Source organism: Macaca thibetana, chromosome 12 (genome assembly GCF_024542745.1).
Source record: "Macaca thibetana thibetana isolate TM-01 chromosome 12, ASM2454274v1, whole genome shotgun sequence".
Lineage (NCBI taxonomy): Eukaryota > Metazoa > Chordata > Mammalia > Primates > Cercopithecidae > Macaca > Macaca thibetana.
Window position 1 is genome coordinate 34,433,652 of NC_065589.1, and position 20,069 is coordinate 34,453,720.

Consider the following 20,069-nt stretch of genomic DNA (forward strand, 5'->3'; position numbering starts at 1 on the left):
ATCACATGAATGTCAGTGTGCATGCTACATTTCTTCAGGTTCTGGTGTGCCATCTGTCTACAGAACAGTTTTCATCAGCACGTGCAAAAACACAGATGGGGGGTGTAGACTTTTTCTGAAAATGGTGGTGTATTCTCATGCAGGGCTGGGAGACCAATGCAATGTTTTCCACACTGGGTTTGATTATGGTTGTAAGATTTACCAGTAGGCCTGCAGCTAATTAGAAGGGAGGCAAAGGAGGGAATCAGCAACCTGTGGTCCCTGCATGCACTGCTAGGTGTCTAGCTTCATAGGACGTCGCCCAGTTTTCTTTTGCCTAGCTCTGCTAGTTATTTTTTTCTTGGTAGCTATTGCTGTCTCTCCTTTTACCACCTGCGCATTTGCCTTACATGCTGCCTGAGGATTTTCACAAATGACATTGTGAATGTGTTGCTAGCTGTGGTCAAATACTCTTTTAGAATACCTCCGTGGGTCTAAAGCACAAAGGTGTTTGATTTCATCTTCCTACATACATGTGGAATGACAAAAGACAGTCTGGGGTTTGGAGTCTTCCTCCACCCTTGCACATCTGAGGAGTGCTTCTAAATCAATACGTTGGCAGCAATGGAGAAGGCTCTCAGGCAGTCACTTGGGTTCAATGAAACAGTGATACTATTGAAAGGAAAAACACAGGCAATCATCATGCTAATTTTAAAAAACAAAAGCAATGCTAGAAGGAGGGTGGCAGGGGGAGGGGAGTGGAAGGATCCTGCGTATTCTTCTGCTCTTTGAGCCTCTCACAGACTCTCAGGTTACCTTTTTATTTTCAGCTCAAGAAGTGTTTAATCTCCAAGCAAAATATACCTGCTTCCAGTATTTACTGCTTTTCACCAGCACCTCAAAGTCATACATTTAAAGATTGATTTTATTATTTTTTCATCTCATGAAATTGTTATCTTTATAATAGAATTTTTTTCCTGTCTGGCTGAAGATGGCAGATGTAATAGAAAATTAAGAAAACAGCAGCAAAAAACAAAATAAAAAAAATAAAGCTAAGATCTATAATCTTGCCATTTATTGATTACCATGATTGATATGTTAGTATAGTACACACTTCTAATCTTATGTTTACCCTACCTAAATATACGCAAAATATTTTTATCAAGACTGTATCATACTGATGAAGTCATTTAAGAAATATAATTGTCTTTCAATTAGAGGATTTTCTGTTTGGGATTTTGTTGTTGCCTCTTCACAATTCATGTCCTTCTGGACCGCATATGCTTCCCATAAGTGACCTCAGATGTAACCACCAACCTCCATCTCAGCAGTTTCCATAGGCAAACATTGCAGAATGCTGGGCATGTAATGTATTTCTAGTGAGCTGCATAGGATGAGAAGTGCGCCCTTTGTCTCCAAGGTCATAATGGCTCTGCTGACTTTAATACCTTTCACTGGAGCTAGTGAGGACAACTCGAAAATGCCAGAAAGAGAGAGAGAGAGTCCCCTGCCCCATGATCTCAGATGAAAAAAAAAGAGAGAGAATACAGAAATCCCCCTATGCACCACCCCCAGGTCCCTTTTGTGTTGTTTTTGCCAACACAGCAGCTTTCCTGCTATATATACCAGTTGCCCCTTTGTCCCCATCATACTACATGCTAATCACCCTCTGTCAACAACCATGGGGAAGGTGAGCCTGTGGAGATGCTGTGCCATGTCTATTGGGCGTCTGGGGTGTGTGGGGATGTTCCTTCCAGCTGACTGTCTACTGTCACCTTATTTCTACCTCAGATCACCTTCTTCGAGGACCGAGACTTTCAGGGTCGCTGCTACAATTGCATCAGTGACTGCCCCAACCTGCGGGTCTACTTCAGCCGCTGCAACTCCATCCGAGTAGACAGCGGCTGCTGGATGCTCTATGAGCGCCCCAATTACCAGGGCCACCAGTACTTCCTGCGCCGAGGCAAGTACCCCGACTATCAGCACTGGATGGGCCTCAGCGACTCGGTCCAATCCTGCCGTATAATTCCTCATGTGAGTCTTGCTTCAACCTGACTGATGTGAAAGCATCAATGATCCATGGCCATCAATTCCTGCTTATAAAAGTCAGTTTGCTCCAACTCAGCATGAGTGTTCACAACAAGGCCTGACCCTCAAGCCTTAAAAACACAGAACAAAACAAAACAAAACAAAACAATAATCTCTATTTCTCCTACTTAAGCACATCAATAATTGTTTTAGGGCATGGGAAATCACAACATAGCCTTTAAATTAAACTTGGTAGCATCTAGATGATCCCTAATTTCTACATAAAAGTCACCTTATTCAGTAACAAAAAAAAGAAAGAAAGAAAGAAAGAAAATGAAAAGTCTCTCTAGCTTATCTAGATAATTTTTTTTTTTTGAGACAGAGTTTCACTTTTGCCCTTGTTGCCTAGGCTGGAGTACAATGGCACAATCTCAGCTCACCACAACCTCTGCTTCCCAGGTTCAAGCAATTCTTCTGCCTCAGTCTCCCTTGTAGCTGGGATTACAGGCATGCGCCACCATGCCTGGTTAATTTTGTATTTTTAGTAGAGATGGGGTTTCTCCATGTTGGTCAGGCTGGTCTCAAACTCCTGACCTCAGATGATCCGCCCACCTCGGCCTCCCAAAGTGCTAGGATTACAGGCATAAGCAACTGCACCCGGCCATGATAATTATTTTTTAATGATAAAAAGTTAACAGACTATGGGATAACATATAGGTATAATCTACTCTGACTGCATTGGAAATTTTTTTCACTACATTCTGGGACTTACTAGAACCTAAGAAAATACGTTTCAACTTGTGTGGATTTATAATTTCCAGGAGTCATTATCAACTAGTTTCTTACAAATACCAGAGACACACAATTGATTAGGATTTCATAGAACATGGTCCTCACCAAAATGCTGCTTAATCTTTTTTAATCACATGCAGCATGTGTTTACACTTTCTGATGGCACTAAGTTATGTGGTGTGACAAGGAGATTCAAGAATTGAAATCATGGCCAGACTTAGTGGCTCATGCCTGTAATCCTAGCACTTTGGGAGGCCAAGCTGGGCAGATCACTTGAGGTCAGGAGTTCAAGACCAGCCTGGCCAACATGGTGAAACCCTGTCTCTACCAAAATACAAAACATTAGCCAGGCATGGTGGTGCGTGCCTGTAGTCCTAGCTAAGCAGGTGGCTAAGACAGAAGAATTGCTTGAACCCAGGAGTCCGAGGTTGCAGTGAGCGGAGATCATGCCACTGCACTCCAGCCTGGGTGACAGAGTGAGACTTCATCTCAAAACAAACAAACAAACAAAAAAACAAAAAACAAATTTAGGCTTAAAAAATATGCAGATGCACAAAGAGGTATAAATAAAATAGGCGTTTTTGGGGGACAAGAAACTCAAATGGCACAAATGACCTGGCAAAATGTCACTTGAAAAGACATGTGGACTCAGTGTAAATATAAATCACTGTAAATTATAAGTGCAAAAAGTGACTCAAAAACAAGCTTGATAAGACTCAATTATATGGAGTAAAAATGGATATGAGAGTTGAAATCCTCACTACAGACTCACTGACTACAATTGTATTGATGGTTGCTTACAAAGAATACACTTTTATTCCCTATATTTTAATGTTTGTTTCTTCCACAGCATCTTCAGTTCACTGATCAGGTCAGATTTATTTTAATATTTTTCCTAATTTGTTAGAATAACAACATTAAAAGTGGGTTCAGGGGAGAAACACTTTATCAACTGGTTTAAAAACCATGTTTCAACCAGGTGCAGTGGCTCACACCCATAATCCCAACATTTTGGGAGGCCAATGTGAGAGGATCACTTGAGCCCAGGGATTCAAGACCACCCTGGGCAACATAGTGAGACTCCCTCTCTACAAAAACAATTTAAAAAATAAATTAGCTGGGTGTCATGGTGCACACCTGTGATCCCAGCTACTTGGGAGGCTGAGGTGGGAGGATCGCTTAAGCCCAGAGGTGAAAGTTGCAGTGAGCAGTGATCCTGCCACTGTACTCCAGCCTGGGCAACACAGCAAGACCTTTATCTCAAAAATAAAATAAAAGTCACGCTTCATGAAGATACAGACCGATTGTGTCACTTTCGTTGACACCCAAGGATGCACGCTGTTTATTTTTCTTCTTTTGTTTATTGCCATGACAGACCAGGTCTCACAAGTTAAGGCTGTACGAGAGAGATGACTACCGAGGCCTTATGTCTGAGCTCACTGATGACTGCGCCTGTGTCCCAGAACTCTTCCGTCTCCATGAGATCTATTCCCTCCACGTACTGGAGGGCTGCTGGGTCCTCTATGAAATGCCCAACTACCGGGGGCGGCAGTATCTGCTGAGGCCTGGGGACTACAGGAGGTACCACGACTGGGGGGGTACAGATGCCAAAGTCGGCTCTTTGAGACGGGTCATCGATTTGTACTAAGCTGTGCCTGCCTTGTTATGATCCACATAGAAACAAAATAAATATACAAATTGTGTTCCCCGCACTAAGTGGCTCTTGCTTATCTTTATTTATTTATTTTATAATTTGTTTTGTTATGGAGTCTCGCTCTGTCACCAGGCCGGAGTGCAATGGCGCTATCTTGGCTCACCGCAACCTCCACCTCCAAGGTTCAACCGATTTTCCTGCCTCAGCCTCCCGAGTATCTGGGATTACAGGCACCTGCCACCATGCCCAGCTAAGTTTGTAGTTTTAGTAGAGACGGAGTTTCACCATGTTGGTCAGGCAGGTCTCAAACTCCCGACCTCAGGTGATTCGCCCCCCTCGGCCTCCCAAAGGGCTGGGATTACACAGGCGTGAGTCCGTAATAAAGGACCGTGCCCAGTCCTTGTCTTTAAATAATAACTGAATTCTAATAGATGGCCACCCCTGGCAACTTACTTGACCCTGAAAGATGTTTTGAATGTCCACTCACTTCCTAGTCAGGCAACGGTATTAACAGAATATCCATCCCTGTCATGTAGAGAGAAGCGACAATTTCTACCTTTCATGACCTACAATCTGAAGGAAAGAACGATGAGCATAACAAAAAATACTTTAGAACTCACAGAAAGGAAAAAATACAGGACCCATTGTGGCTTGTGACTGGAATGCCAAACACAAGGGATTGCTGGAAGGATTAGGGAAGATGAAGTCTCAGGGGAGGTTTTAGTCAAGTGAAAATGCGGGCTGGGCGCGGTGGCTCGAGTCTGTAATCCCAGCACTTTGAGAGGCCGAGGCGGGCGGCTCATTTTTGCTCAAGATTTCAAGACCAGCCTGGCTAATATGGTGAAACTCCGTCTCTGTAAAAAATACAAAAAAATTAGCCTGGCGTGATGGTGCATGTGAATGCCTGTAGTCCCAGCTACTCGGGAGGCTGAGGCAGGAGAATTGCTTGAACCTGGGAGGCGGAGCCTGCTGTGAGCTGGGATCGTCGCCACTGCACTGCAGCCTGGGCGATAGAGCGAGACTTCATCTAAAAAAAAAAAAAAATACAGAGAGAGTGAGAGAGAGAGAAAATTCATGAAGAGTTTTTTGTTTTGTTTTGTTTTTTTGAGACAGGGTCTCAAGAAACTGCATGAGGAAGACAATATTTAAAAGAAGCTGGGCAGAGATTAGGTGATGCTGATGTTCAGAGAAAGGAGAGATGAGTAAGGGCTGGATCTGAGAAGCGATGTCCTAGGAAAAGGACCCTAGACGGCCTTAAAGATTGGATGGGATTTGGCAAGCTTTAGGGGAAGGGAAGGTGTTCTTTCTAGGCTTAGGGAACAACTCCCATCTGCAGGCCCAAATTTTCGTGGACACCCTGAATCTAGAAGGCAAAACAAGAAAAAAAGTCTCCCTGGTTCGCCCTTCTTGGCTGCCAAAATTTTAAATCAGATATACCCACAGTTTTCAGGGTAAATTTTGTCTACTCTCACTGCTTCTGTACTTAACCACAAAAGTTCAATAAAACAGTGAGGATGAGGACTTTTCCAATGCTTCAAAGACCTCCAAAGCGCTATTATAGAAAGGATACACAGCTTTAACACAATGAAGAATAAAACTTAAAATATGCACAAGCACACACACACACACACACACACACATACACACACAGTCTCTCTCTCTCTCTTTCTCTTTCCCAAGTCTCTGTTACAGCTGATGAACAGCCCTGGCTTTTGCATCCTCAGTCCTCTGGCCACAGTGAGATGAGTTTAGAACAGGGTCTTGTCATGAACTCATGGTAACGTGTTCTGGGGAGGATTTCCCCACTCTTGGCATATTCTATTGCAAATGATCACTTGTGAGTGCAACAGTGACCACTCTGATCTGCAGTCCTGCTTCAGCTGCAGCAACCTGGTTTATACAGGTGGACAGCAAGGGCTGGACGCTCTGCTGGGGCAGATACATCAACCACCAGCACAGGTGGACTTCAACAACTCCATCTGCTCAGACTGCACAGTCCCCACATAGGTTACTCTTCCTCATAGTCATCATTGACTATGATATCAAAATTACCAAACAAAAGATCTTTGCTAAATTAAACAAAAGTGTTCCAATATATGAAATTATCCATCCAGGAGTTGTGGCTCATGCCTGTAATCTCGACACTTTGGGAGGCCAAGGAGGGCAAGACCCAGGAGTTCGAGATCAGCCTAAGCAAATGGTGAAACGCCATCTCAACAAAAATAAAAATAAAAATTAGCTGGGTGTGGTGGTGCATGCCTGTATTCCCAGCTACTCGGGAGACTAGATGGAAGGACCGTTTGAGCTCAGGAGGTCGAGGCTCAGCTTTGGTCGTGCCACTGCACTCCAGCATGGACAACAGAGTGAGACCCTGTCTCAAAATAAAAAAAAAAATGAAATTATCCATTGATCACATTTAGTCTCTATACCATAAACCAAAGTGTAGGCAGTATGGCAGAGCCCAGAAACAGGCCAGGCACAGTGGTTCACGCCTATAATCCTAGCACTTTGGGAGGCTGAGGCAGTAAAGTCAGTTGAGGCCAGGAGTTTGATCCCTGTCCAACATAGAGAGACCCTGTCTCTACTTTAAAAAAAAAAAATGCATAGAAACACGTATTTTTAAAATTTTTTTTAAAATTTCAACTTTTACTTTAGATACAGAGGGTGTATGTACAGCTTTGTTATATAGGTATGTTACACCCAGGTAGTGAGCATAGTACCCAATAGGTAGTTTTTCAGTCCACACACTCCTTCCTCCCTACCCCCTCTAGTAGTCCACAGTATCTATTGTTCCCATGTTTAATGTGTGTTCAAGGTTTAGCTCCCACTTATAAGAGAGAACATGTGGGATATGGTTTTCTGTTCCCTTGAGATTATGTTCTCCAGTCCCATCCACTGTTGCTGCAATGGAAAGAATTTTTTGTTGTTATGGCTGTGTAGTATTCCATAGTGTATATGTACCACATATTTTTATCCAATACACCATTTATGGGCACGTAGGTTGATTCCATGTCTTTGCTATCATGAACAGCATGGTGATGAACATACGAGTGTGTGTGTGTCTTTTTGGTATGATGGTCTATTTTCCTTTGGGAATATACCCAGTAATGGGATTGCTGAGTTGAATGGTAGCTCTGTTTTAGGTCCTTTGAGAAGTTTCCAATCTGGTTTCCACAGTGGCTGAACTAATTTACAACCCACCAACAGTGTATAACTGTTCCCTTTTCTCCATAGCCTACCAGCATCTGTTGTTTCTTGGCTTTTTGATAATAGCCATTCTGACTAGTGTGAGATGGTATCTCATTGTGGTTTTTATTTGCATTTTTCTGATGAGTAGTAATGATGAGCATTTGCTCATATATTTGTTGGCCACTTGTATGTCTTCTTTTGAGAAATGTCTGTTCACATCCTTTGCCCATTTTTTAATGAGGTTATTTGTTTTTTTCTGCTTGTTGAACTGTTTAAGTTCCTTATAGATCGTGGATATTAGACCTTTTTCAGATGCATAATTTGCAAATAATTTCTCCCATTCTGTAGGTTGTCTGTTTACTTTGTTGATATATGCTTTTGTTGTGCAGAAGCTCTTTAGTTTAATTAAGTCCCACTTGTCAATTTTTGTTTTTGTTGCAGTTGCTTTTGGGGACTTAGCCAAAATTCTTTGCCAAAGCCAATGTTGAAAAAGGTATTTCCTAGATTTTATTCTAGAATTTCGTATTTTGGGGTCTTACATTTAAATCTTTAATCCTTCTTGAGTTACTTTTTTTATATGGTAAAAGGTAAGGGTCCAGTTTCAATCTTCTGCATATGGCTAGCCAGTTATCCCAGAACCATTTATTGAAGAGGGAATGCTTTTCCCATTGCTTGTTTTTGTCAGTCTTGTTGGAGATCAGATGGTTTTAGGTGTGCAGCTTTATTTCTGAGTTTTCTATTCTGTTCCACTGGTCTATGTGTCTGTTTTTGTACCTGTATCATATTTTGGTTACTGTAGCCTAAAAATATATATAGTTTGAAGTTGAGTAGTGTGATGCCTCTGGCTTTGTTCTTTTTGCTTAGGATTGCTTTGACTATTTGGGTTTTTTTGTTTTTTTGTTTTTTTGGTTCCATATGAATTTTAGAATACTTTTTTTCTAATTATGTGAAGAATGACATTGGTAGTTTGGTAGGAATAGGGTTGAATCTGTAAATTTCTTTGGGCGGTATGGCCATTTGAACAATATTGATTCTTCTAATCCATGATCATAGAATATTTTTCCATTTATTTGTGTCATCTCTGATTTCTTTCAGTAGTGTTTTGTAGTTTCCCTTATTATAAAGATATTTTACCTCCTTGGTTAGCTGTATTCATAGGTATTTCATTTTCTTTGTGGCTATTGTAAATGGGGTTGTTTTCTTGATTTTACTCTCAGCCTGGATGTTATTGGTGTGTAGAAGTGCTACTGATTTTTCTATATTGATTTTCTATCCTGAAACCCTGCTGAAATCATTCACCAATTCTAGTCGCCTTTAGAGGAGTCTTTAGGGTTTTGTAAGTATAGAATCATATCATCAGTGAAGAGAAATAGTATGACTTCTTTTCCTATTTGGATGCTGATATGGTTTGGCTGTGTCCCCACTCAAATCTCACCTTGAGTTGTAATAATCCCCATGTGTCAAGGGTGGAGCCAGGTAGAGGCCACTTTTTGCCATACTGCTCTCATGATAGTGAATAAGTCTCATGAGATCTGATGGTCTCATAAATGGGAGTTCCCCTGCACAAGCTCTCTCTTGCCTACCGCCATGTAAGATGTGACTTTGCTCCTCATTTGCCTTCAGCCATCATTGTGAGGCCTCCCCAGCCGTATGGAACTGTGAGTCAATTAACTCTCTTTCCTTTATAAATTACCCAGGCTCAGGTATGTCTTTATTAGCAGCATGTGAACAGACTAATACAGACGCCTTTTATTTCTTTCTCTTGCCTAACTGCTTTGGTTAGGACTTCCAGTACTATACTGAATAGGAGTGGGGAGAGAGGGCATCCTTATCTTGTTCCAGCTCTCAAGGGAAATAGTTCTAGCTTTTGCCCATTCAGTATATTGGCTATGGATCTGCCATAGATAGCTCTTATTATTTTGACATATGTTCCTTTGATGCCTAGTCTGTTGAGAGTTTTTATCATGAAGGGATGTTGGATTTTATCAAAAGCCTTTTCTGCCTTTATTGAGATGATCATGTGATTTTTGTTTTTAATTCTAGAAACATTATTAATTGATGTATCAAGGCTATTATCATCTTTAGCATTTATTAAAATACTGACAAAGACTCTGATATGGTTTGGCTCTGTGTCACCACCCAAATCTCATCTCAAATTGTAATCCCCATGTGTCAGCGGAAGAGCCTGGTGGGAGGTGATGGAATCATGGGGGTGAACTTCCCCCTTGCTCTTCTTGTGATAGTGAGTTAGATCTGGTTGTTTGAAAGGGTGTGGCACTTTCCCCTTCACGCTCTCTCTTGCTCCACTATGGTAAGATGTGCTTGCTTCCCCTTTGCCTTCCGCCACGGTTGTAAGTTTCCTGAAGCCTACTGGCCTTGCTTCCTGTACAGTCTGTGCAAGTGTGAGTCAATTAAACCTCTTTCCTTCCCAAATTACCCAGTCTCAGGTAGTTCTTTATAGCAGTGTGAGAACAGACTAATATACTCTCCCCTTTTACCAATATTATGATCAGTCTTCTCAGAGTCCTTTGTTTGACTAGGTCCAACCTTGGGCTTCCCTTTTTGTCCTTATAGAATCCAGTTTGGTCGAGAATCTTCCTTAATTACTTTAGTGAATATCTCCCACCCTTGGTATCTGAACACCTTGGTCGTCCTTCAGCAATAACTCTATCAAGTCAATTTAGCTAGAAACCCCTCATCCTTGGTGTTTCCTCTTAGTAATTTTCCATCCACTGTCCGTGACCCCACTCCTAGGTTGTAAATACCCATTTGTCCTTTTTGGAGTCAGAGTTGTATACAATCTCTCTTCCCCACTGCAAAGCCCCATTGCAATGATCCCTATTCCCATCTCCATGGCCCTCTCTGAACAGTCTGCCTTACCACTTTAACAAGTGTGATAATTTTTCTTTAACAGTATGTATGACATGATTTTTTAATTCATTGGCAATACTTTACAATTTGTCATATGTCTTTAAATCCATTGTCTCATCTGATTTTCATTGTTATTCCTATTTAATAAATGGGGAAACTGAGGCTTGGGGGAGTTAAATGACTTTTCACAAGCAGTTACAGAAACTGTAGAAGTTAGTGGATGTGTGTAGCTATTGCTCCCCTGAGTGTATTCTCCACAAATAGTGCCTAGTCAACAATTTCCCAGTGTGTTTTGGTATTGTGATGAAAAAAAATTTTTTTAAAGGAAGCAGTGTGAAATCCAGACCACAGGACAAACAGGATAGGTTGTCATAAGTGGTATTGTTTTCAAGTGTTGGCTTCTCCACCAAGCTATGGTGCAGGCCCTGAAACTATCACTCTCCCCTCCTACAACTCTAACCAGCCTAGGTGCCTATACTCCCATAGCAGAAGCTGACTATGCAACTGAGAGGACTTCAGTTCAAGGCCCAGACATTTCCATGACTTCAGAAACAGCAGATGAGGCTCTTTCACCAACCTCTTGAACCAACATTTTATTTCTAAGTATTTAATTTGATTCTCCAATAGTCTCAATATAACAATTTGCCTCAAGGCTTGTTTAGGGCTGTCACTAGTTGTGCAGGAGGTTGGAACAAATTCTTCAATATCACACGAGATAAGTTAAGGAATGGGCCAAAGCCAGCCTATAAGCGCTCCATACTGTTTATCTGGCCACAGAGAGTCATGCGAGGGCCTGCGTATCTACTGGATACTGTGTAGGTTCTGTTCCAGGAGAGGGACCCCTACCCACTATAGATTTTCCTTTTTGGAGGGTAGCATGAGTCAGCAGGAGAAATACACAAGCTGCCTGGATTGACAGTATCAGCTATTCACAGGTCTCTGGGAACACCAGCTTCCCTGCACCTAGAAACTTTGGGGCTGACAGGCTCTTTGGGGCCCATAGGATATTAGGGCCCCTACCCCCTGCCAGAAGAGGAAGCCACCAGTCTTGTGAGAAGTGGGGAGAAAGTGGCTATCTACTTGCACAAACTATGGTGAAAACCCAGGTTAATTACAGGTAATTCTGCTCTTTGAATTATAATGCTCATTAATGTGCCTGAATTATAATGCTCATTAACATTCCAAGTCAAAGGCAGGCTCTCTGATTTGTGTGATCTAGGCACTGAACAAATTTTATCTTCAGTTAGGCGTTTATACATTATATAAGATTTTATGAAGCCATAACAACAAGATCATGCACTAATTTCTTCTTTCTTCTCTTTTATTTTTCATCTTCTTTCTTCTTTTTCATTTTTCAAAGGTGACCAGCTCCCAGTACCAGGCAAGGAGGTCTCATGTTGGAGCTCCCTGAAGACTATTTCCACATCCATGATTAGTTCATCTCAAGGATATCTTCTCCCAATCCCTAGACCTATAAAAGACCCTGAATCTTCTGTGAGATGCCCAACTGTAGGGGAGAAAATTCCTACTGAGGCTCCAAACAAAACAGGAATTTCACCACTAGGGGAAGACAAATGTCAAAGTGAGCCCTTCAGGAAGAGTCCCAACTGATGCTGAAATATGTTTAATCCTTAAATTTCTTCTATTAGAATCAATGAGATTTTGACCTTGTGTTGCTAATACTTACTTTAATTTATCTTTCTTTCATAGGATTACTGATTCTTCTACGTATCAGAACCGGAGATTGGTTTAATTTGTATGACTTAAAGGATGTTTCTCTAGGGTCCTAAATCACTTAAACATCATACTACAGATAAAAATCTGGGTAATTTTAAATCAGATCAATGCTTACTACATGATAGTTCATCATCATCCTCAAACACTAACCTATGAATCACACTGAATATGTTAGGTCTTACATAAAACAGGGTTGTTAATTTGGTCTCTAAGAGTTAGAACTTTCAGCACATAAGGACTGTTTACATTGTTTTAGTGAGTCCACTAAAGTGAGTCCACTGGGTGAATGATATCCTCCTGAATACTGACTAGACCTCAAGCATGGGTATAGCTAACCAATAGACAGTCTATTTTTCATTCAGTTTCTCTTCACCAAAAAAAAAAAAAAAAAAGTTATTAAAAGGCTAAACGTGATCACCTTATTCAGTACTACTATCACTTTATTTGAAAGATGACTTAGAAGAAAACAAGAGAATGCTACATAGTATAAATAACACTGTACAACCACACATGGGTTTGACATATAAAAAAGCTGGGATGATAAAATATCAAAATGTTAACTGCAGTTATCTCAGCTTTATTTTCTTCTTGTAGTGGACACTGTGGTGCTGCCTGGACTTCCACTGTGAACTGAAGCACTCCTTCTCCCAGATACTGACAGTGTAAAGCGAGTTTGTCTCCAAGAATTTTCCTCTGCTGGAGGAAGCTGCCTTGCCCAAAGTTACACTTCTCCACGGCAGCAGCCCACATGAAATTACTGGTCAATGCAGAGGCACAGATTCCCAGTCCACTTGCCTAAGTTCCTGACAACTCTAGCCCTAGCCTTCCCTGTGGGATCGGATGAGGTCACCATTATTGCAATAGCTCTCTCTCAGCTCACACTTATAACTGCCTGCAGGGGTCCCTTCTGACCAGCTGATAGAGTGGGGGAAGGCTGAGCTTGACACACTAATAAATTGGCATGGCATTTGGGTGCAAGCCCCAAATAGAATGTTGCTGCAGAATAGCTCACTGAGGAGCCACCCTCAAGACAGCAGTGAGGGAAATCCTCCCAAAAGGCAACCTTGAGGCAGTGCACCTGGCTGCGCTCGCAGTGCAGAAAGAAAAGTAGCCCAAGGTCAAGCATATATGGAATTACTGAGCAGTAATGTGTGGCTTGGCTGGCTGGTCCAGGGCCTGGAAGGAGAAAGATGAAGATTAGGGACAAGAAGGTCTGGGGTAGAGGAATGTGCAGGCAGATATGGGAGTCGGCACAAAGGGCGAAGATAGTTGTATCCCATGTGAAGGCCCATTGTCAGGCATCCACCATTGAAGAGGCACTAAACAACCAAGTAGACAGAATGATGTGGTCATTTGATACCAGTCAGCCTCTGCCATCAGTCACCCTACTACTGGCAGTCAGCTCACTAACAGAGCGTTCATAGTGGTATGGATGAAGGCTATGCATTAACTCCTACTTATTAAGGCTAATCCAGCCATTTCCACCGTAGAATGTCCAATCTGCCAGCAATAGGGACCAACTCTGAGCCCTTTTGGTCCCACGCCTTGAGAAGACCAATCAGCCACTTAGTGATAACATTTGAGGCAGAGCAGGGACACCAAACAGCAGGCAGGACTCTGGACAGCCACCAGCAGAAGGAGGGATTTAGGCCCTTAGAAGATCTGAAAGGGGGAAGAAAGCCACAATTATCTGTTTTTGTCCATGTCAGAGCCAAGTATTGAGGGCCTGCAATGTGCCACTCTTCTGCTCTAGGGCTCGGGGGTGGAAACGAACAAGAAATAATACCCCAGCCCCCAGAAGCCTACAAACTTCCAGGCAAGTATCAGTTTCATTCAAGACAAGCCCCCAAATACCAACAATGATGATCACAGAGTTTTGTGGGGTTTTTTTGAGACAGGGTCTTGCTCTGTTGCTCAGGCTGGAGTCCAGCGGTGCAATCACGGCTCACTGCAACTTCGACCTCCTGAGCTTAAGCGATCCTCTCACCTCAGTCTCCCAAGTAGCTGGAACTACAGGTATGCGCCACTATGCCAGGATGATTTTTGTATTTGTTGTAGAAACGGGGTCTCACCATGTTACCTAGGCTGGTCTCTTAACTCCTGAGTTCAAGCAATCCACCTGCCTCAGCCTTCCAAAGTGCTGGGATTATAGGTGTGCGCCACCTCGTCTGACTGATCACAGAATTTGGAATTTGAACTAAGCTTTATGGTTTTTAACGCACTTTCACAAATTACTTCACTTGATTTAATAAGCAATTTAAGATTGCTTGTTATTTAAATTCTGGCTTTTAAAACTAAAACACACACACACACACACACACACACACACACACACACGCACCCGTCCCTGAGCAGAATTCATTACTTAGTTTAATGGCCTTTGAGAAGTCAATTAAGCAGAGTAAACTATAAAGGAAAAGCACAGAGACAGAATTTCGCCCATCCTTTTGCTCAACTAAAAGTGTACTCTATTCATTTCGATGGCAACAACAGCTTTAGTGAATTAGAACAACCCGAACCTACCAGAAAGAATGAGAGTAAACCATTCAGCCAACCCCAGTGACCGGGGGAGGGAGAGGGACGAGCTTGCAAATCCCCTTACTCACCATAATGGGCCCTTTTGTGTGATTTCCTGTGGAGGCAGCAGTCAGGGCTGCTATATATACAGTGACATTCCCCCAGTCCCACACAGCAACCAGAAAACATCTGCTTACTTCCTTCAAAATGGGAAAGGTAAGTCCTGGGTACTGGATACTCAGCCTTGGCCTTAATGCAGTGGCCTCAGTGGGGGCCAATCACTCCATGCTGCCATATCTTCCATTTTTCAGATCACCTTCTACGAGGACAGGGCCTTCCAGGGCCGCAGCTATGAATGCACCACAGACTGCCCCAACCTACAACCCTATTTCAGCCGCTGCAACTCCATCCGGGTGGAGAGCGGCTGCTGGATGATCTATGAGCGCCCCAACTGCCAGGGCCACCAGTACTTTCTGCGGCGAGGGCAGTACCCCGACTACCAGCAATGGATGGGCCTCAGCGACTCCATCCGCTCCTGCCACCTCATTCCCCCGGTGAGTATGGCTCTGTCTTTGCCTTCCATCTTTTTGGAAATAAAAGCTATTTAATGATATTTTTTTTTTTTCTTTTTTTTTTTTGGGAGGGAGTCTCACTCTGTCACCCAGGCTGGGGTGCAGTGGCCGGATCTCAGCTCACTGCAACTTCCGCCTCCCGGGTTCAAGCAATTCTCCTGCCTCAGCCTCCCGAGTAGTTGGGATTACAGGTGTGTACCACCACGCCCGGCTACTTTTTGTATTTGTAGTAGAGACGGGGTTTCACCATGTTGCCCAGGCTGATCTCGAACTCCTGGCCTCGAGTGATCTGCCCACCTCAGCCTCCCAAAGTGCTAGGATTACAGGTGTGAACCACCACATTCGGCCTATTTAATCACATTATTCTTAAACCTAATATTTCTAACTAGAGGACAGAAAATGGAAGTGACACAGTACATGCAGGCCAGTTTAGAAGGGTGTCTCAGATGGGAAGCTGTTCTTCATGAACTCTGTGTTGGTTTTTTAAAAATCATATGCTCCCAGATTTTATATTTTAAACATAATCAAAAAGCTGAAAGAGCAAAGACTAATTAAGAAAAAGCAGGACATGGAGGAGACTAAATTTACCGTCTATTCAAGATAAAATGTATTAAATGTTCATTTCAAGCCATATCAAGTCAGAAATCAAATATATCAAAATGTATAAATATAACCTGGGACTGTGTAATTGATTAAAAAATACTTTTGCGGCTTGGCACGGTGGCTCACGCCTGTAACCCCAGCACTTTGGGAGGCCGAGGCCAGCAGATCACAAGGTCAAGATATCAAAACTCGGCTGGGCGCGGTGGCTCAAGCCTGTAATCCCAGCACTTTGGGAGGCCGAGACGGGCGGATCACGAGGTCAGGAGATCGAGACCATCCTGGCGAACACCGTGAAACCCTGTCTCTACTAAAAAATACAAAAAACTAGCCGGGCGAGGTGGTGGGCGCCTGTAGTCCCAGCTACTCGGGAGGCTGAGGCAGGAGAATGGCGTAAACCTGGGAGGCGGAGCTTGCAGTGAGCTGAGATCCGGCCACTGCACTCCAGCCCGGGCTACAGAGCGAGACTCCGTCTCAAAAAAAAAAAAAAAAAAAAAAAAAAAGATATCAAAACTCTTTGATCTCTACAAGGACATGTCAACATGGTGAAACTCCATCTCAACTAAAAATACAGAAATTAGCTGGGTGTGGTGGTGTGCGCCTGTAATATCAGCTACTCAGGCGGCTGAGGCAGGAGAACTGCTTGAACATGGGAGGTGCAGGTTGCAGTGAGCCGAGATCGTGCCACTGCACTCCAGCCTGGCGACACAGCAAGACTCCATCTCAAACAACAACAATAACAAACTTCTGCTTGCTGTGTCTTACTTTTCTATTTAATTATTCCTCCTGAGAAGATAGGATCCTGTCTTCTGATTTCTATTCTAATTTAATGGTCAGTACCTATTAGCTAGCTTAGAGGTATAAATTAGAGAAAAGGCCAAATCTGAAAGTAAAGTTTGAGATTCCATATATTCTGAGGAGTGACTGCAGAGTTCTTAGAATTGTGGCATGTGGGAGGCATGGGATACAGTGTCATAAAAACAGAATTTAGGCCGGGCGCGGTGGCTCAAGCCTGTAATCCCAGCACTTTGGGAGGCCGAGACGAGTGGATCACGAGGTCAGGAGATTGAGACCATCCTGGCTAACACGGTGAAACCCCGTCTCTACTAAAAAAAATACAAAAAACTAGCCAGGCGAGGTGGCGGGCGCCTGTAGTCCCAGCTACTCGGGAGGCTGAGGCAGGAGAATGGTGTGAACCTGGGAGGCTGCGCTTGCAGTGAGCTGAGATCCGGCCACTGCACTCCAGCCTGGGCGACAGAGCCAGACTCCATCTCAAAAAAAAACAAAAAAAACAAAAAAAACAGAACTTAATAAAGGTGATACTTGCTGCTGAGGGAAATAAGTTGAAAGCAGGAGGCTAGAAAGGAAACTTAAAAGTCAGCTAGGTTGAAATTTGAACCGAAGGCTGGGTGCGGTGGCTCACGCCTGTAATCCCAGCACTTTGGGAGGCCGAGGTCAGGAGGTCAGGAGTTCAAGACCACCCTGGCAAATATGGCGAAACCCCCTCTTCTAAAAATACAAAAATTAGCTGGGCGTGGTGGTGCGCACCTATAGTCTCAGCTACTTGGGAGGCTGAGGTGGGAGGGTCACTTGAGCCCAAGAGGTTGAGGGGACTGGGACCCATGATCATGCCACTGCACTCCAGCCTAGGTGACAGAGGGAGGCCCTGTCTCAAGAAACAAATATAGATGTGTGTGTGTGTGTATAATAGTGAACCCCAAATATCTGAGACAGGTCTCAGTCAATTTAGAAAGTTTATTTTGCCAAGGCTGGTCGTGGTGGCTCACGCCTGTAATCCCAGCACCTTTGGGAGGCCAAGGGTGGTGAATCACCTGAGGTCGGGAGTTTGAGACCAGCCTGACTAACATGGAGAAACCTCTACTAAAAATACAAAATTAGCTGGGCATGGTGGCGCATGCCTGTAATCCCAGCTACTCGGGAGGCTGAGACAGGAGAATTGCTTGAACCTGGGAGGCAGAGGTTGCGGTCAGCCGAGATCGCGCCATTGCACTCCAGCCTGGGCAACAAAAGCAAAACTCCATCTCAAAAAAAAAAAAAAAAAAAAAAAAAGAAAGTTTATTTTGCCAAGGTTGAGGACGCACCCATGACACAGTCTCAGAAAGTCCTGAGACATGTGCCCAAGGTAGTTGGGGGAACAGTTTGCTTTTTATACATTTTAGGGAGACATGAGACATTAATCAATATGCGTAAGATGTAAACTGATTCAGTCTGGTAAGACAGGAAGTAGGGGCTTCCTGGTTAGATGTAGCTAAGAGACAGAGCGGGGCGCGTGACTCACCCCTGTAATCCCAGCACTTTGGGAGGCTGAGGTGGGTGGATTGCCTGAACTCCTGACAGAGTTCAAAGCCCAGCCTGGCCAACATAGTAAAACCCTGTCTCTACTAAAAATACAAACTGAGCGTGGTGGTGCGTGCCTGTAATCCCAGCTACCTGGGAGGCTGAGGCAGGAGAATCACTTGAACCCAGAAGGCGGAGGTTGTAGTGAGCTGAGATTGCGCCATTGTACTTCAGCCTGGACAACAAGAGCGAAACTCTGTCTCAAAAAAAAAAAAGTAGATAAGAGACAAAAGGTTCTTTTGAGTCCTTGATCAGTTTTCCGCTGAATACACAATTCAGTCTGGCTGGATGAATCCGCATCTTTGCATAAACAGTAGGGGAAAGGCAGCAATAAGAGATGCATTTGTCTCAGGTGAGCCTCAGAGGGGTGACTTTGAATAGAATGGGAGGCAGGTTTGCCCTAAGCAGTTCCCGGCTTGACTTTTTCCTTTAGCTTAGTGATTTTGGGGTCCCAAGATTTATTTTCCTTTCATTGTATATACATAATATGACCCTTAGCTTTCCAATGACTGTTTTCTCCTTTGAGAAAGGCTTTCTCAAATAACAGCGACTAAAGTGATGTGATAAATTTTATTGTAAGCAAATCTTAATTCCCGAAGACCTAGCTCCGCCCATGAATCATTAGACTCAGTGGTGGGTGACTGGGGGTGAGACAGCTCCTTAACTTTGCAACATGGTTGTTCTAGAAGCAAACTTGGCCTGGGAGAACTTCTGGGCGGTTGTGGCCAGGGAGGTGTAGGGACTGGAGCTTCAATTTCCAACTATTTTTGTTCGTTTACTCTTGCTTTTCTGTCTGCCACTCCAGCACTCTGGCACTTACAGAATGAAGATCTACGAGAGAGATGAATTGAGGGGACAAATGTCAGAGCTCACAGACGACTGTCTGTCTGTTCAGGACCGCTTCCATCTCACTGAAATTCACTCCCTCAATGTGCTGGAGGGCAGCTGGATCCTGTACGAGATGCCCAACTACAGGGGGAGGCAGTACCTGCTGAGGCCGGGGGAGTACAGGAGGTTTCTTGACTGGGGGGCTCCAAATGCCAAAGTTGGCTCTCTTAGACGAGTCATGGATTTGTACTGAAGTATTTACATTCTCCACTTTTTTCCTTTAAAATCTAATAAAATGTTTAGCTTGTGTTTCTGGCACTAGTAGAGCCCTATCTATTAAGCATTTATAAGTGATAATGGCACTCAGCCAAACATAGTCACATGTTTTCAAGATGGGAAGCAATCTTTTATAAGGAGAATAATGCAGAGATATTATTTCCAGCACTCTTCTAATGACTAAAACATGTTGGCTCAAATAAAAACTCAGTTCACTTGGGCTCAGGCCATTTGTAGTTAGTCTCACAAGGCCAGATTTGCAGCTACAGTGGTGAATTTATACTTTTTGAAACACCTCCAAGTTATCCCTCCAGGTTATCCCTATTGTCTTCTGTAATAGTCCAAGCCTTAGTTGACGAGGAAAGTTGTTCTCAGCATCTGGACTCCTACCTTAGCTCCATAAACAAACAGATGAACTGGTCCACCACTCTTACCTATTACACTCCTATCCTCCTAAGAGTCACCATCCCTTTCCTCTCACTTCCATTGCCAATCTCTCATTGCACTGTGAGATTTCCAGTCCAAATAGAATTCACTGTGTTTTCGCTATAGGTGCTTTGTGGAAGAATTTCAGGACATTTACAAAAACCACATGTGCATGGGGAAACTCAGCCTCATGTCATTTCAATAGAAAGTATTATGATTACACATAGTAAATAATACAAAGT

General features: G+C 43.3%; 2 protein-coding genes across 2 annotated transcripts; both read left to right on the forward strand.

The window, feature by feature from the left end:
• Positions 1-1,479: 1,479 nt before the first annotated feature.
• Positions 1,480-4,535, forward strand: CRYGA (crystallin gamma A). The gene is made up of 3 exons (XM_050752672.1): positions 1,480-1,669; positions 1,771-2,013; positions 4,175-4,535. The coding sequence occupies exons 1-3, from the start codon at positions 1,661-1,663 to the stop codon at positions 4,445-4,447; spliced, it is 525 nt and encodes a 174-aa protein (XP_050608629.1). The 5' UTR covers positions 1,480-1,660; the 3' UTR covers positions 4,448-4,535.
• Positions 4,536-14,947: 10,412 nt separating this feature from the next.
• Positions 14,948-19,443, forward strand: CRYGB (crystallin gamma B). Its single transcript, XM_050752669.1, has 3 exons — positions 14,948-14,983; positions 15,079-15,321; positions 19,103-19,443. Exons 1-3 carry the CDS (start codon positions 14,975-14,977, stop codon positions 19,376-19,378), a joined length of 528 nt encoding a protein of 175 aa, XP_050608626.1. The 5' UTR covers positions 14,948-14,974; the 3' UTR covers positions 19,379-19,443.
• Positions 19,444-20,069: the final 626 nt, after the last annotated feature.

Coding starts and splice junctions, on each gene's coding strand:
- CRYGA (XM_050752672.1), top strand. Junction 2,014..4,174: donor CCTGCCGTATAATTCCTCAT/GTGAGTCTTGCT, acceptor TTGCCATGACAG/ACCAGGTCTCACAAGTTAAG.
- CRYGB (XM_050752669.1), top strand. Junction 15,322..19,102: donor CCTGCCACCTCATTCCCCCG/GTGAGTATGGCT, acceptor CTGCCACTCCAG/CACTCTGGCACTTACAGAAT.